Genomic DNA, 16718 nt, shown 5'->3' with positions numbered 1-16718 from the left:
TGTGGAGCTTGCAGGGCTTGATGAAGCGGCTACTCCTCCTCTCCAGTACATAGCGTTCCCAAATCTTCGACAGCGTTTCCTAACTTTAATGACTTCAGGTTTGTCAGGTTTAACCCCTCTGTTGTCCTTCTGCACAGAAGCTGGTGGAATAAGATGGGATGACATGACCATCCTCCACCCGGCTGCGCTCCAGGCGTTACTCAGGGTGTTTGTCTGCCTCAGCTTTGTTTGCTTTTAATATTCCCAAGGTGTAAGCCAGCATCCATTCCAAGTTAGTGGCTGCTCTCAAACTGACTTCAGAGGGAGCAGGATTAGATGTTTGTTAAAAATAACATTTTGTTTTGTTTGGATGATTGTCTTGTTTTGAAATTGGTGAAAGCTGTGCACTTCTCCATATGCACATGGAATCTGGTGTCTCTCTTTTTTAAAGCATGTCATCACAAGATGGAGTTGCAGCTGTCTTGTTCTCCTTTTTTTGCACTGTTGTGTTCTTCTTGTCGGGTTAAAAATAGCCCAAGAGGAATCACTCTTGACTGAATACTTCCTCTTTCAAACGACAGATTTTTAAAGATTCTATTAAATCATTTACAAAAACATGCAAATCAGGAGCAGTGGGTTTTGCTGCAATAGAATGAGCTGTACAGTGATTCTGTCCCTTGCCATTCTTGGCACACCACTCCTGTGTCAGGTGTGAAACAGATTTATTGGGAATTCACGCAAGTTTGGATAGCATAGGAAATGACATCATTTGAACATTAGCATTGCTAATTTTTTCCATATAAAGAGTATTTTTGCTTTTATAGAGTACTCTTAGGCTTCAGTCTGCTGTTACATGTTTCTGAGGAGGAGACACATTTCTCTGTGGAAGGCACAGAGTGGGACTGAGGCTCCTGTAGCATGAGAGAGGGCCTTGGTTGCACAACCACAAAGTCCTCACTTTGGATTCAGGGTGAGAAGCCAGATCCAGATTTCATGCTCAGCTTCCATCTACAGACAGCTTACTCAGGCAAAGGTATTGAATCTCTGTGCTTAGTTTAATTGTGAAGAGGTTTGAGGTTTGAGTACCCCTTGGGTCTCTGCAGGGATTCACATGGTTGCCAATGGCTAATGCAGCACAGCAACGTGAGCCCTGATGTCAGTGTGTCCTTGAGAGCTGGCCGTGATGTCAGGGCATGGATTAGAGCTGCTCTCTTGATAGCCCTTCTGCAAGGTGCACTTTGGGAAGTGCACTTTTCTTTCTGTGTTCTTTGAATCAGGCTGTAGCCAGAGGCAGCTGGGCTGTGGTGTCAGCCAAATCCGGGTCAGGCTGAGGAGCTGTCTGTTCCAAACCCATTTTCTAAAGATCTTCTTTCAAGTTAGCAGGTGAACTAATGAAGTGCATTAAAGCATAAAACTTTGTGTGTTTGGTGACACAGTTGGCACCAACCTGCAAAGTGCTCATGGACAGAACTCTCCTGGGCCTCAGCAATTCTGAAGCTCACACAGTTGTTGCTTAGTTTTGTACTCGCTGCTGTATTTGCCTTGAAATATTGCAGATCACAGGCCTGTAAAGGGGAAAGGTGATCTGATTTCCCTTTGCACTAGAGACCAGGAGAAACTGATATTCAGAGCACCAGAAGGACTCAAAATGCCCAGTGGAAAGTATTCTGAGCTCATCACACTTACAATTTCACACTTATCAAAAGGTAAAAGGAGGAAGCCACTCAAGTGGGCATTGTGGAATCCCACTCGTGGCAGGGTGGAGACCTGAGCCAGTGATAAATGCTAAAGGTCAGAGCAGGCAATCTAATCAGTACAGCGTGGTCCCCAGGCTGCTTGTCACAGCCACGTTTAATCTTCTGTTCTTGCAAGAGCCCTTTGAAAGGGAAGGGAGGAGAATGGAGAGCTGGTGATCTGGTGGCTTGGCACATGTTGGCTTTGGGTAACTGTGAAGAGTGTGAAACAGTTGACCTGCTGCTGGGAGGGGTTTGGGGAAACAGAACACTTGCAATTATTTTAATTATCAGTGCTTCTACTTAAGTGAAATTAAACCAGTTCCTCATTTTTACTAGCATTGAATGTCAACATAATGGTTTAGTGTCACACCTTAAAGGAAAGTGTTGAATTCAGAGGGGGCTGCTCTTCCCATAATTGTCCATTGAGCTGGGAATACATTAAATGTTCAGTAATGATACCCCAGGCCCTATGTCTTGTAATTAAAATAAGGAGTGAACAAAATTGAAATGCTGAATTTGGGTTATGCATTGCTGGGGTTTACACTGGGAGGAATATGCAAGGAAATTGATCCTTTCCAGCAAGGCTTTCCTTCTTGTGTTACACATCTGTATCCTAATGGCTCCACTAATCCCTGCTCTGAAAGGTACAGCTGTGACACTGGTGGTGGTGGGGTAGGGTGGTTTCTGTTGTTTCAGCTTCATTCTTGCCCAGGAATTGCCTTCTGACTCTTTTCCCATCTCAGTTTCTAGAGGAAAATAATGATACCATGTACCCAAAGTCCCTCAGTGCTGCAGAAAATATTTAATGAGATCCTAGTATCCCTTTGTACCAAAATATTTCTTTTGGGCAACAACATTAATTTTGTAAATTTTATCACGTGCAAAGAAGAATAAAAAATTACTTTTAAACTATAGATAAATGGAACTGTTGTGGCAGGCAAGGTGAGGAAGCCAGGCACAAGAAACAGCTGGAGAGCTCAGACAGTTGAACCTTATTGGGTGCAGGGAAAGCGTTAAAGGCTTCAGTATCATTTGTTGTGAGCAAAAGAATTAATTCATGCAGCCCCTGTCCAGCTGCCACAGCCTATGGGCACATGTGCCTGGGCAACACCATCTCTTTTACTGGTGAGGACTCATCCCCGGTTTGGTAAAGAATTCGTGCTGGTTTTGTGACTGACCCTTGGTTCTGTTTGTCCTTCAGTGCCTGAGGAACAGCTGCACAACATCGACGAGTATGACCTCAATGTCGTCCGACTCTGCTTCCAAGCCTTCCTTCCCGACGAGCACGGCAACTACACGATGGCCCTTCCTCCTCTGATTTCCAACCCCATCTATGATAACAGTGAGTACCAGCTCAGCCAAATGCCTTTTTTTTCCTTTTCCCTTTTGTTTTTCTCTTTAGCTTGGGATGAGGAGTGCCAGCTTCCTGAGGTCTGTGCCAGCTCTGGGTCGCTTCTGTGGCTTGGGACCGCCAGCTGCATGACTGGCACATGGCAAGTCACAGTGAGCATACATTCAAACATGATCCCAGGGTGAAATGTTGGCCAACCAGAGTGACGATTGTCCATGGCATTCGTGGACTCACATGCAGGTGTTTTTCCAGCCCTTGTTCACACACAGCAGCAGTGATTGCAAGGAAAGGCTCATGCCTAATGTGCCAAGTGATTAAAGTGATAGTAGTGAGATGGATTGCTGCCTCAAGGCTGATCTGCTTTCCAAGAAAGTCCTCTGGAGCCTGTTTGTGCCCTTGAGGAGTCTTGCCTTTGCCTTGTGAGGGTTCTGGAATGGGACTTGCAAGAGAGATTTATGTCTGTGGGAAACTGTCTAATGGCCTTTTGTGTCCTGGTTGGTGGCTGTTTCACTGTACAGGTGGGTAATGGAGGAGTCCTTGGTCATGCTCCAGGAGGGTGCAGAAGTACATGACACTCCTTCTTGGCACTGTTTTTCACATTCCACAAAACTGGACATCCCTAGGGCATCAGCAGCTGAGGATTTTAGCCCCCAGTGTGTGCTGGACTCCTCTCTAGGAGCAGAGTAGCAAAAGAATTCTCAATCCTGAAAAACCTTCCTGCAGGATTTTTAATTTCTGCACCATGAGTGTTTCCATGCTAAATATCTGACATCCTTATTTTAGCAGAAAGTACTAAATAAAATGAGATCTGCATTTCCTAAAGTTGTTAGGATTGTGTTGATGTGGGCACAAACCATTGTGAGTATGTTGAGTATGAACTCAGATGTTTAGAGTCTCCTCCAGAATGATCTAGAAGCTGGAGCTGCGAGCGTTGTGTCACTGAGAACCCTTGCACTGAAATAATCAAAGCTGAGATAAAAACTGATGTACCAGATTTGCAGCTCTGCCTCAGATGCCATTTAGAAATGTGCCAAATCATGATTACTCGTCATGGGCTGACGTCAGTCCTGGTGGAGCCGCAAGAGGCCGGGGCTGAGCGCTGTGGGGGAAGCAGGGGCGGGTGCTGGGGTGTCCGTGGGCAGCACTGGAGGCACCCAAAACCCTCCCTGTAGCGTAGCAGCCGTGCAAATAAACCCAACCACAAATGGTAAAGAATGGCCCAGCTCAGTTTCAGATCCCAGCTGCTTTTAGAAGTATCAGCCTGGTTAGAGCTGCTCTGTCCTCAGATCTGCTCGAATTAGGAGCAAAGAGATACTCTGAAAACCAGCTTGGACACTTCAAATCCAGTATTTTCTTCACTTTCTCATCCTTCATGGTCTCCACTTGCTGTGGATAGTGAGACACAGAAGAATCATATTGACATCATGCCATTAGCAACCCCATTAGCAGAGGCTGCAAGTGTCTCAAATTCAGCACCTTCTGTTTCCAGATGGTTCTAAAGTTAACTGGTTTGGAACAGAAATTTCCCAAGTTGCATATCAAAAGCTCTTAGGAAGAGTCAGATGAGGCAGCTCAGCATGCATCTTGTCCTGCCCTTGTTGAAAGCAATGTGATTTTCAGTGAGCAGCTTGTTTCTCGAGGGAATCTGTCACCAGAGATGAGGTGTACGGGAGTGAGGAACAGGAATTGGGCAGGAGTTGAGGTGACAGGCGGTGAGGAACATTTCCCTCTGAGGCGAGTGCCAGGCTCAGCACTCCTGCTGACAGCACAGTGGTGCATCCACATCTGCTGGCATTTGTGTGTGTTGATTTCCCTTCTGAATTCCTTGTCTAAGGACGAAACAACAGATTCCACTGAAGCAGACTGTCCCAAAAATCTGCTGCAAGGACCTAAAGAGAACTGCAAGAGAGCTGGAGAGGGACTTTTCAGAAAAGGGCATGCAATGACAGGACAGGGGGTGATGGCTTCAAATGGACAGAGGGAAGGGTTAGATTGAATATTAGGAAGGAATTCTTCCCTGTGAGGAGAGCAGGCCCTGGCGCAGGTTGCCTAGAGAAGCTGTGGCTGCCCCATCCGTGGAAGTGTCCAAGGTCAGGTTGGATGAGGCTTGGAGCAGCCTGAGATAGTGGAAGGTGTCCCTGCCCATGGCAGGAGAGTTGGAAATGAATGATCTTTAAGGTCCCTTCCAACCCAGACCACTCAGTGATTCTCTTTTATTGAGTGCCATTCAAGCACACAGAAGTGAAACACTGGTAAAATTAGGCTTTTCCTCACAATTCTTAATTTACCCTTCCTGTGAAAAGCGCACCGTGACACTGTCAATCACATGGCCCTGTGCTGTTTCTGGGTTTGTTTGGTTTCCCCTCCCTTGAAGGGTTCTGATTCATTCAGCAAATTAAGTGGTGTGTGTCATGTAGTACATGAGGCTGTAGCTCTCACTTATAATAATGACAGTCATAACTGCAGATAGTAACTACGTAATTGGGGACTGGTGAGAGGTTACCAGGAACTCTGCTCTAGGTGTAGTCTGTGTTGTGCTGTAGCTGAACTTGGGTAGGAATTGATTCAAACTGAGAGTCTAAAGCAGATTTGTTTGGTTTGGTTTGTTTTTTGGTTTTTTTTTTTTTTTTGGGGTGGGGGGGTTGTTTGTTTTTTGAGGTTGACACCATGAGCTTTGATTTTTGTATTTCTTCTCTGTGTCTGGAATGGGGAGCCTGTGGTGGTGGTGGAGACTCTTGGAGGATCAGTTTCATGGTGTCAAAGCAGCACCAGCTGGATCGTTCCAGACATTTTAGATGTGTTTGGAGCTGCTGGTCCACAACAGAGCCAGATACCACCAGGTAGAGTGTGGCTCCATCCCATTGGAGTCATCCATAGCCGTGAGATTCTTTGGAATGCAATGTGCAGCCTTCAGTGGGGGCTAATTCAAGCTGAGAGGCAGCTGTCCGTCCTCAGCTATCCTGAGGGCTGTTCATGTACAGCCACAGTGTGGAGTTGGAAGCTTGAGTGGCTTAGAGTGAAACCTGCTGCCCTCGGTGAAGGTGTGAAATTATGGAGCTGCTCCTGGTCACCTGCAGAGGGGAACAGAGGAGAGGCTGAATGGCCAAGTAGCTCTGTGAATAGAACTACAGCCAGATCCTCAGAAAGGGGAATTCTCCTGACTTGCTAGCCCAGCTCTTTCCAGAGAAGTGTGACTGTACCAGGTAATCAGTCACCCACAGAACTGCTTTGAATTCTGCAGCATGAAGGGCAGCAGGGTTGAGTACAACCACGTCAGTGGGGGAAGTATTTGAGATTGCTCTACAATAGTTAGGGAGTGGGTGGTACAGCAGTGCTGGTGTCTTGTGTTTGGAGAGAAGCTGTAGGATTGTGGAATATCAGACCCTGCTGCTGAATTTCCTGTATGGAATGACTTGCTTTGTGTGGATTTCAGGGTGTCACAATCCTCCAGCTGTTGCCTTCCCTTCATATATCTGAACTCCCAGCACCTCCTATCTAACAGTGACAAAGCTACAGTAATTCTAGGTCATTAAATCTGCCTGTTTGCTTCCAGGAGCTCCCAACACCGCAGAATTGAGAATTTGTCGTGTGAACAAGAACTGTGGAAGCGTCAAAGGAGGAGATGAAATATTTCTGCTGTGTGACAAAGTTCAGAAAGGTAACCTGGATTAGGTTTTTTCTCTCCCTTTTTCCCAAATGGACACATTCCATGACCATTGTCCTGCCGGGGGGCTGAAACCCTTCACCACACACCTCAGAGTGGTTTGGTTTTGGACCTGGGTAGAACAGCCTCCAGGATCATGGGATCTCAGCACCCCTTGTGCCTTTAAAGCTGAGTCATTTACTTTGCATCTGAATCCTGAGTCAGGCTCCTCACTTTGCTCCTCCCCCTTTTTTCTGCTCCAAGTTCTCAGTTTTCCAGCTTGACAAGCATCTTCTGTTTCTCATGGCCTAGATGACATAGAAGTCAGGTTTGTCCTGGACAGCTGGGAGGCCAAGGGTTCCTTCTCCCAAGCCGATGTTCACCGCCAGGTTGCCATCGTGTTCAGGACACCACCATTCCTCAGGGACATCTCCGAGCCTGTCACGGTGAAGATGCAGCTGCGGAGGCCCTCGGACCAGGAAGTCAGTGAACCCATGGATTTCAGATACCTGCCAGATGAAAAGGGTATGGTTTCAACAAGATGAGCTTCTGAACAGCCATGGTCAATGCAGGATTCGTGGTGGTGGCTTAATTAATAAGAAATCCACAGCACTGCTTTGGCAAAGTAGAGGTTTGGGTTTTGAAAGTTACAGCAGTCAGTTTATTCCCTCTTTCAGTGAAATGCCGGAATTACTGTTGGGTAACACTGGCATGGTTTGTTAGTGCTGCCATGCCTGCAATGTTTTCCTTTAAATAATTCCTACTACAACTTGGTGCCACTAGGGAGTTCCTTTAGGCCTTCATTAAAGAGAAATGCAACCTTCCACTCCTTTCTCTGTAGATCCATATGGCAACAAAGCAAAAAGGCAAAGATCAACATTGGCTTGGCAGAAGCTCATGCAGGACTGTGGTAAGGAAAATATTTGTCTTTTTCTTCTTATCTGAGTGAACTTATATTTAGATGGAGCTGTTTCCTCTAAATGCTGCACACTCATGTTGTGTTCCATCACAGGATCAAACACAATGGAGAGGCCCAAAGTAGCCCCATTTCCTGTTGTCACTCCTGAAGGGAAGGCGATTAAGAAAGGTAGGTTTTTGCCTGCAGTCTGACGGTGATTTAAACAGGTAGGGCCCTCCTCTTTGCTTGAAATTCTAATCTCTTGAGGGTTTCTTCCTGGAAGATAGTGATGCTTCTGACTGTACAAACTTAAAGCTATCAGTTCTTTGTGTCACCCTCATTATGGGCCATAGAGGGGTGAGGTAGGCAGCTCTTTTGCTGCTACCCAGAACTCTGGGGTCCATCCTGGACAGCAGTGAAGCCAGTAGACGGTGGAAATACCTGTACAATCTTGCTGTCTTTCCTTTTTACCATCTGTAATTTGAACAAACCCCTAAAAGGTGGCATTCTCTCCGTAGAACCAAACATGTTTCCATCCACGCTGATGATGCCACCAGGGTTAGGAGCCCTGTCCAACACGAGCCAGCTGTACCCCAGCTGCTCGCAGCCAGCGGTGGGGCCAGGCAAGCAGGACTTGCTGTCCCAGCTCTGGCTGCTTGGCTCCCACCCACACAACAGCTTCTCCACGGAGCCCCAGGGCAGCAGCTCCCTCCCGGCCTTCCACGACAGCGCCCTGGCCTGGCCCGACGAGAAGGATTCGGGCTTCTTCCGGACCTACGGCAGCACCAACGGGCTGGGAGCCATGATGGTGCCGGCCCCCGAGCTGCAGAGCATCCCCAGCGGCGGCACCTCCAGCACCGGCATGGTGGGCATGGACACGGACGACATGAGCTGCGGCAGCATCAGCCTGGAGAAGTTCAGCGCCGTGCTGGGCACAGGCAGCCACCGGCAGCAGCAGCTGCAGCTGCCCCAGTCCGGGGCCAACGTGGGCAGTGGAGCCACCACTTTCCCCTCGCAGCCCAGCCTGGCCGACCCCAGCTACGGCTTCATGGACACAGAGGTGCTGAGCGAGCCCAGACTGTCCAGCAGCCACCAGGGCGGCCTGGCAGACGGCCAGTTCTACGACACCGACAGTGTCCACACCGATGAGCTCTATCAGTCCTTCCCCTTCGATAACATTTTACAGAGCTATAACCCGTGAGCCAGTGCTGGCTACGTAGAGCTCTCCGGGTGCTGCTGCGTGGAGAGGAGTAATTTACCCTTCTGGAGTCCCTGCTTTCTCTTTCAGAATGTTGCTGTGCAAGTTTCACAATATAACTTAAAGGTTATTTATTGCAGTCCACAGTGGTGCCCATAAAGAGGGAGGTGGGAATAGGGTTTGGTGTTTCTGTACCTTAAAAGTGCCTTGTTAGACGTATTTTTGCGCTGTTGGAAGTGGGAACTGTTAACACTTAAAGCTTCCTTACCTTTGGGGACTGTAAAAGCTGGCATCTTCAGAAGGGTTAAAATTTCAAATACTTCACAGGGTTGAAGTTGTTTTAAAATAGCCATTTTTGCTGTAGAAATTAAATTTAAATTTTGATAGGACAGAAATTAGGAAAAAAACCCTGCATGTGAGCACTCTAATTCAGTCTCATCTAATGAATGACACCTGAGTTCTGCTCAACTTACTTGAAAGGTTTAGGTTTTTAACCGCCTTTCTATAAATATTCTTCTCCTAAAATGAGAACACATATTGATTTTCCACACTGTCACCACACTCTATTTGCTTTGAAGGCAAATTTACTCATAAATTTTTTTTAATGACTATGTCATTGTTAGATATATTTAAAAAGACCGGAAGGTTTGAGTTTTTAAATAGTCCACCTCTGTTGTAAAGGAAATCACTGCACAAGAGAAGGAACAGAAAGTGAGGACTTGTCTGCACTTCGTCCAGAGTGCACTATTTTACAAGCCGTGCCCTGTTGCTTTAGGAATGAAGCTCTTACTGCTCTGCAAGTTGTGTGTGTGTATGTAGCTGCCATGTGAGTGAGATTTGGAAAGGCAGGAATCTCTGGAGCCGAAGTATCCACTTACTCTTTCCTCAGGTATCCTGGCAGTTTCCTGCTATGCAAGTGACTGCTTCAAAGAAGGCTCAGATCCTGCCTCCCCAGCACCACCCCCTCCCAGGAGGGCAAAGCCAGAGGCTGCCTTGGTGCAGCCTCACTTCTATTAACAACTTTTAAAGGCATTTCAGTCTGTACTAATTAAAACCACTCCTCTATCCTCTGTATCAGGAACCAGAGCTTCTTCCCTCCCACTTCGCTCTTAGTCTTCACTCTTAGCCTGAGCAGGAGCTGTTCCTGACAGCTCCAGCTGGAGGTAACTGGCTGGGTAAGATACTCTGGCCTTGGCTACTTTATTATACTGTTATTTTTTAAGAGGCAACACAGAGAAATGTCTGAGTATTTCTTAAGGGACACAGCTGCTCTTTAGGGCAGGTAAGGGTCTCCATTGTTACCTTTTGGCAACGTAAAACTGCACAATGAGAGCAGCAACAAAAAAAGCAATGACATGCCCAAAACCCAACCCCCAAATAAAAAAAGCCACTTGAGATGTGGAGTTGTACACGAGGAAAGGTGCTCCAGAACCCCTCTGTGGCTTACAGAAAAGTAGGGATGCCTCCCCTGCAGGAATCCATTGCATTGGGAGCACTGTGGTGCTGCCACTGGAATTCCATTTGTCAGGTGAACTTTGGAAACTGCTTCCCCTAACTCCAGGTACACAACAAACTGAATTGACTCTCCCTGTTTTAAAGCAGTTTTTCCTCACTTCTGCACCTCTCCTCCACACTCCTAAGCAATAGAAAGACGAAAGAAATACACAGAAAGTTTGAATCATGTTGTTTATTCAGGTTTTTTTTTTTAAGTTCTCAGTTTTAAGTATATTAAATGTAAACATTTTACTCACTTCATAGAAGGCTCTTTGTAATACAATTTGTTTTTACTGTATAATTAAATATTTTCAAAGTTCTGTTTTCCTTTGTAAACAAGTTGGTTTGGTAATTAAAAAAAACTGGTTATACCAAGTGCTCAGCTTCTGCAACCTCCTCGGCTTCGTGACATCCCTCACCATGGGAAAGGCAGGGAAAAGGGACAAGGTAGGTTCTTGGTTGCTTATTCTGGGGGTTTTTGGGGGTATTTTCTGCTGCCTGTTGCTGGTGGCCACTATAAAACCTCAGGCATGTGAGGGCTGATCTGCCTCAGCAAGTTTTGTGGCAGAGCTGTTGGGTTTTTAGGCAGAGGGGACAAGGGCACAGATGCTTTTGGCTGAGCTGATGCAAAACCAAAATGCAGGGGGGAGGCATTAGAGGTGTCCAGCTGGGGAAATATAAGATGAAATCTGGCTCTCACAAAACACCCAGTTTGAGCACTCACAAAAATACTCCTAAAACTCAGCTGAAGGCCCAAGTACAAGATGAATATTATTGCTGGAATATTCAGTACATGATGGTTGTGAAACTGGACTGGAAACAAAGTTCAGATCCCCAGATTACATTTCTCAGTTTCATTTTTGCCCTTGATTGGTGCCCAGGAACTGCCTCAAGAGCTCAGGGATATTTGCATATCAGCTTCCACCCCTCCATTCGGATACTTCAGATTTGCCATAAAAATGAACAGCCTGGGAATTTTGGGAGGAGCTCTCTGCCTTGCCCAGAGAAGCGCTCAGACCCAGCACACTGAGGGTCATCTTTATGGCCTTCTTTATCCTGGATTCTGCCTGGGATCCCCATGTGCAGCAGGAGCTGCAGAGGGAAGAGCCTTGTGTGTCCTTGGCACTACTGCAGCAGGCCTTTCCCTCTCCCCCTTCTGGCTCCATTTCCCCTTGGAACAGCTCTTCCCATGCCTGTCATGTCCAGAGAGCACAATCTTGTTTACACTTTTTCTTTCCCTTGTAGATTATGGAATTTATAAATCTATTTTAGCTCACTGCGAGTTTTAAGAAATCAGAGAGATATGAAATTCTCTTTCGTTTTCTGAATTCAGTTTCTTTAGTTTTCCATCATTAATGACATTTCCTTCCTAGCTGCAGATTATTATCTGAGAACTACTCATGGAATCTGTTGCTCATAAGAGCTTTAATATTAAAACTAAAAATAGTATTTCTGTCTGAATCAAATTTTTGTGTTAGAAAAACAGTAGCTTCTGAATTACTTACATTACAGACACAAGTTCTGACAGCTCAGCACAGGCAGAGCCTTAAAGGAGCTCCTTAAAAATGTATTTATTAACACTTTTAGAGCCTCTAGCTCAAGCTCTTGTAGAGCTGTTCTAGCATCACTGAATTCAAGGGAAGACATCCCAGTCATCCTCCGTCCCCAGAGAGTGGCTTGTCTTGGCAAATGTTACCCTCTTTATCCCCAAAATGTTAACAAAGAGCTCTGAAATTCCAAACCTTAATTTCTTGTTGATAGTTTAACTCTCTTCTGTACTTCAGGGAAGCACCTCCCTAATGGATTAACATGATACTGGTATAAAAAATGACTTCCTAAAGATATTGGTGGTGCTCAGTAGGAAACATTTAAAATAACCAAAGAAAACCTCAGATCTTCCCTATTCCAGGCAAATTCCTAGGCTATTCAACTCGTCCAGGCATCCATTCAAGGTGAGGTACAAGAAAAAAAATGTATTATGCTGATAAATCACAGCTTTTTATCTCTCTCTCTCTCTCTTTCTCTCTCTCTCTCTCGATACCACCACCCTGTAGTACCTTCTATTTCTCTGCACGTTGACATTCTTGGTATTCCTGTTTTTCTTTAGATTCCCGTCATGCCCACTGCCAGGAGTTCCCAGTCTTTTTGTATATTGTGACACACCAGGGAATTCCTACTCCTCAAAAGGGCTGATGAGACCTCAACTCTTGTTTCTAGGAAGCATCCCCAATGTTTTTAAATGAGAAAAACTTGGTTTCAAGTGCAAAGTTTTCCTCTGAAAACTTTTTTTTCCCCTTTGAAAAGCACTCTGAGAGACAAATCTGCTCATCTCTACTGACCAAAAAGCAGTCAGTGTCTCAGGGAAACTTGCTGGAGGCACTGTCCTGGTGGCTGCAGTTTCCCTGGCTTTTGGGATTTCAAGCATGAACTGCTCAGAAAAAGCTGGGAGTGGGTTTCAGCATTCACACAAGGAAAGCTGTAGTATCCAATAGAAAAAGAGTTTAAAATAAAATCTGGCTTGATGAAGGGTTATATACACTGGCTCCCCAAAATCTTTTTATGTACAGAAGAAATAAAAGTAAGGCTAGAGACTGAACCAACACTACCTGAGTGTTTAAAGTGGAGCTCAATGGTATCCTTTGGCAGATCAACATGATGCCAGTGTTCCAGGGACACCCTTGGCACCCAGGCTGTAACAGATCCTGCACAGTGTCTGGTCACCAGCTGCTGCCAAGGAGCTGCTGCTTCCTCATCCCAGCTCCAGAAGTTAATCAGCCAGGGTTGGAGGCCAGTCAACATCAACAGACTAGAAAAGCAGAGGGAGAAAAAAGGCAGTAGAATTGGTATTTTACAGATACCAAAAGAATCACAACTCCTTTTGCTGACACCTGGCAGCATCACTCTCTGTTGGGCTGCATTTACAAAGGAGAGTAGCAGTAGGAAATGCATCCTGTGGTAAGGAATGTTGATCCACTTAGAGCAATTCCATGGAAAGCATCTCAGCAGGGCAACTCCCTTAATAATTTCCAGGAAAGACAAACAGCAACCAACTTACTTCTACATCCAGCTCCAGAATGTCAGCAGTTCTGTTCAGAAGGGACCCAATGTTGGGCTTTGTTCTCCCGAAGTCTCCATGCACAAACTCTTTAATGTAGCTGGAAAACACTGGCTAAGGAGAGGTGGATTCCACACCAAAGAAATCAAAAGGGGTGGGAAAAAAATGCTTTTTCTACTCCGACATAATTTCTTAGTTAATATCCTGTTAAGCCCATACCTATCATTAGGAGAGCACCTAATTCCTGGTTTCTGACTCTGGTGCCAAAAACTGCACCTTTATTTTGTTTCATTCCAAAGTGAGTAGTGAAAAAACTGTAACTTGTAAGTAGCAGTGATCTCCAGTCTGCACTCAGTGCATTAAATATTGTGGAAAAGGTCATTTTTGGAGGCAAAAAGTTTTCAGTTAAATTAGAAAAAGTTGAAGTGTATTTTAACCAGCACATTTTTATATCTGTCACAAATGAAAACTCCAATGTGAAATTGTGACCTAAAAGCAAATACTGTGCAGCGACACCACTGCAGGAGAGCAGGGGTTTCAAAACACTGCAGCCAACTGAGCAGGGAACTTCCCATTATCCCAATCACTCCCTCCAGGAGGCTGCTTGGCCCCTGGCTCGTGTCAGGGCAGCCAAGGATACGTTCCTGCCTGAGTCTTGAGGTGCAGGCGGAAGTGATGCTCGTCAATGTACTCGGATTTCATGGTGTGGATGAGCCGGCAGCGCACGGCCAGGGGCCGCCGGTGCAGCACCCGCAGAGGGGTCTTCTGGTCCAGCTTTAACTCCTGGTACAAGAAGGGACCAAAAACATGAGGAAGGAAATGTGCAAAGGCTGCATGGATTGTAGGAACTGTGTGTGTTGTTAACTAGTCCCATCTCTTTTATCTTGTGTTCTGACAGTGGAGTAATCTCAAGGCAAGACCGTTTTTTTCCAAGTTCATCAAAGGAAAAAGGACAGCCCTCTCAGAGGCCAGAGGAGGCCTCACAAGAACACAAACTAATGGAATCACAAATACAGAGGAATAACCTTGAAATCTCCATAGCCCCTTGCTGGAACGACTCCAGGATTTAGCAGCTCACTCAGAGCCTCAGGGCAGTCAGAAAAAAAAAAAAAATCCCACCCACAAAATGCTTTGTCTAAACTACAGCCAACCCCCTAGAAATAAAAGTGAGGGGGAAAACCTTAAATGAGATTAGATCTCAGAACAGTCTTTTCAAAAGTTCATTCCCAACTCCCTTTCCCAAAGGAGAGGCAGCAGTGTGAAAGGCAACTTCTCAGGAGCAAGGGAAGCTAAAGGAAGAACTTCCCAATAGTTGTCTGCCTGAGTTGTAATGGCTTTGAGAATGAGCTCATGGGCAAGTCCTGTAGGAAATGGTGCAGCACACCAAAAACTGAACCCATTTCTCCATCAGGAGAAAGTTCTCGTTCCTGCACATGCTGAGCCTTCCTGAGGCCTCTTTGCACTCTGACATAGATATTTCCACCTCCAAAGTGTTGCAGCTGTGGGAGAATGGCTTTAGAGCAGAACAAAAGAGCTTTTCTGCCCCTTTCACTTACACAGGACACTATCTAAGGTAACAAAATGGTGCAGGTGCCAGATTTCCTCCTCTCCCAGGATTTGGTCTCCTGGAAGGTGAATATTACACAAGGATTTGTTGTCTCTGCTAACAGCCAATCCCCCTGTCCTGCTGGAGTGACTGGTGAAGGAAGGAAGGGTGGTATGGAAGTCCCTATAGCAAGAGAAACCCTGTTTAAAAAAAAAACAAAACCAAAACAAAAACCAAACACAGAGCAAGAGACAGGCCCATGGATGACCTGTATTTAACTCTTTCCTAGCGCACCAGGACAGGTACTATTTAAATGAGTAACAAAATCTCCTGCTACCTTGATATCATCTAGAAACGCGATGTCTTCTCTCTGTATTTCTTTGTCTGTCCATATCAAGGCACTGTAGGTCTTTGTCTTCTCCTCCTCACCTTCTTTCATACGTCCAATTGCCTCTCTAAACAAAAGAAATTAATTACTCACTTAACAGAAGCATAATTATGCAAGGCTGTGAGCAAGAACACTTCCCAACTCCCCGAGTGCCACTTTGAAATCCCTCACCAGCAACGATAAACACTGACCTGGTGACAAGCTGTAAATCTCGAACCTGTATTTTGTCTGAAGAGTCATTAATTGCCTATGATATTTCAAAAAAACAATCAGTTAGCAGAGCTGCTGGGTTGGAGAGGCAGCACGTGCTTCACAGGTCCCGTAATTTACCTGCTGCAGCCTCTTCATCTCCTCCGCAGTGAAATGGATCCTGTGAGGATTCACCAGCTCCATTGCAAAGGGCCTTCCTGGCAACAGGCACAGGCGCAAAACACAAAAACATGTTGTTCTAAATTAATGCTGTATTTGCACAGGAAGGCTGGAAGGTGTGAAGACTGTCTGCTGTTACACAAACAGGGAGAGGACTGGCGGGCTGAGGGATGGAGCATCAGATGCAAGCAAAGAAACAAGGGACTGTTTTTTGGCTACTAAACCCCAGTATCAGCAATAAGTGCAAATTATGACTTCCCAGAAGACATCTTGTACAAGTCTGTGCTAATTAAAAAATAAAATAAGAAAAAAAGCTAATTAGCTTATTTTCTGTCACCTACAGCAATGCCCAGGTGCATGGCAATGTTAAATCCCACTCCCTCAGCGCAACATCTGTTGCCAGAGTTGTAACTCTGTGCTCAGGGCCAGGACAATCCCCAGCACGAGCCATGCCAAGAATCACACTACAGATCACACAGCTACTGAAACACAGAATTGTTCATTTTTACTTTTTCTTTCCCTCCTCCCTTGGCTACAGCAGCTCCAGTGTGTTGGAAAGCAGCTGACCTTTAGAAGGGACTCAAGTTCAAAAAGAAAACAAGGCTCCCCCACTCCACAGTGAGGGAATTAGAAGGATCCAGCAGAAAACAAGAGAGGAATCAGTCTGACATAAATGGCTTAAAAGTAGGGAGTGAATAAAATAAAATACTTTTAACTAACTATGCCTTCCCATGCAGCCAAGGCCACTGAAAAAGGGCTTCTGTTTCAAGCTGGTTTTATGAAGCTGTTGGTCTTTGGGAATAAATACCTAAATTTCACTAAAATGCTTCTGAGATAAAATTCCAAAGCATGCCTGGTCACACACTTGGCATTCAGCAGGATCTGTTAGAGGAGCTCCACACATCCATTTCATCTCTTGTGTTTCACAAGGGGACTTCCAAGCCTTACCATTGCCTAGTGTCCTTACATCCACATCTTCTCTTCCAGAGGAACTGAAATTAAAGCCTATAACAGATTTGAACAAGGCAGGTGAGCTTTTATTTTACATTCATAATTCTCTC

The 16718-nt window shown here is 45.6% G+C and overlaps 2 protein-coding genes across 8 annotated transcripts in view; one reads left to right on the top strand and one right to left on the bottom strand.

Moving 5' to 3' along the window:
* Window positions 1-10623, top strand: part of REL (REL proto-oncogene, NF-kB subunit) — a 39546-nt gene extending 28923 nt beyond the window's left edge. For both annotated transcript variants that reach the window (XM_053937143.1, XM_053937144.1), the window contains exons 5-10: window positions 2917-3057; window positions 6620-6724; window positions 7022-7234; window positions 7551-7619; window positions 7722-7796; window positions 8126-10623. In XM_053937143.1, the coding sequence (XP_053793118.1) occupies window positions 2917-3057; window positions 6620-6724; window positions 7022-7234; window positions 7551-7619; window positions 7722-7796; window positions 8126-8808 (1286 nt within the window). In that variant the 3' untranslated portion in view covers window positions 8809-10623. The remainder of the gene's footprint in view (window positions 1-2916; window positions 3058-6619; window positions 6725-7021; window positions 7235-7550; window positions 7620-7721; window positions 7797-8125) is intronic.
* A 45-nt stretch (window positions 10624-10668) lies between these two features.
* PUS10 (pseudouridine synthase 10) overlaps window positions 10669-16718 on the bottom strand; it is a 33591-nt gene continuing 27541 nt past the window's right edge. For all 6 annotated transcript variants that reach the window (XM_053937145.1, XM_053937147.1, XM_053937146.1 and 3 more), the window contains 7 exons: window positions 16606-16662; window positions 15619-15695; window positions 15480-15535; window positions 15238-15355; window positions 13995-14137; window positions 13355-13454; window positions 10669-13105 (listed from right to left, as the gene is read on the bottom strand). In XM_053937145.1, coding sequence (XP_053793120.1) covers window positions 13067-13105; window positions 13355-13454; window positions 13995-14137; window positions 15238-15355; window positions 15480-15535; window positions 15619-15695; window positions 16606-16662 — 590 coding nt within the window. In that variant the 3' untranslated portion in view covers window positions 10669-13066. The remainder of the gene's footprint in view (window positions 13106-13354; window positions 13455-13994; window positions 14138-15237; window positions 15356-15479; window positions 15536-15618; window positions 15696-16605; window positions 16663-16718) is intronic.

This window comes from Vidua chalybeata, chromosome 3 (genome assembly GCF_026979565.1).
Source record: "Vidua chalybeata isolate OUT-0048 chromosome 3, bVidCha1 merged haplotype, whole genome shotgun sequence".
NCBI lineage: Eukaryota > Metazoa > Chordata > Aves > Passeriformes > Viduidae > Vidua > Vidua chalybeata.
This window is presented reverse-complemented; position numbering and strand designations above follow the sequence as displayed.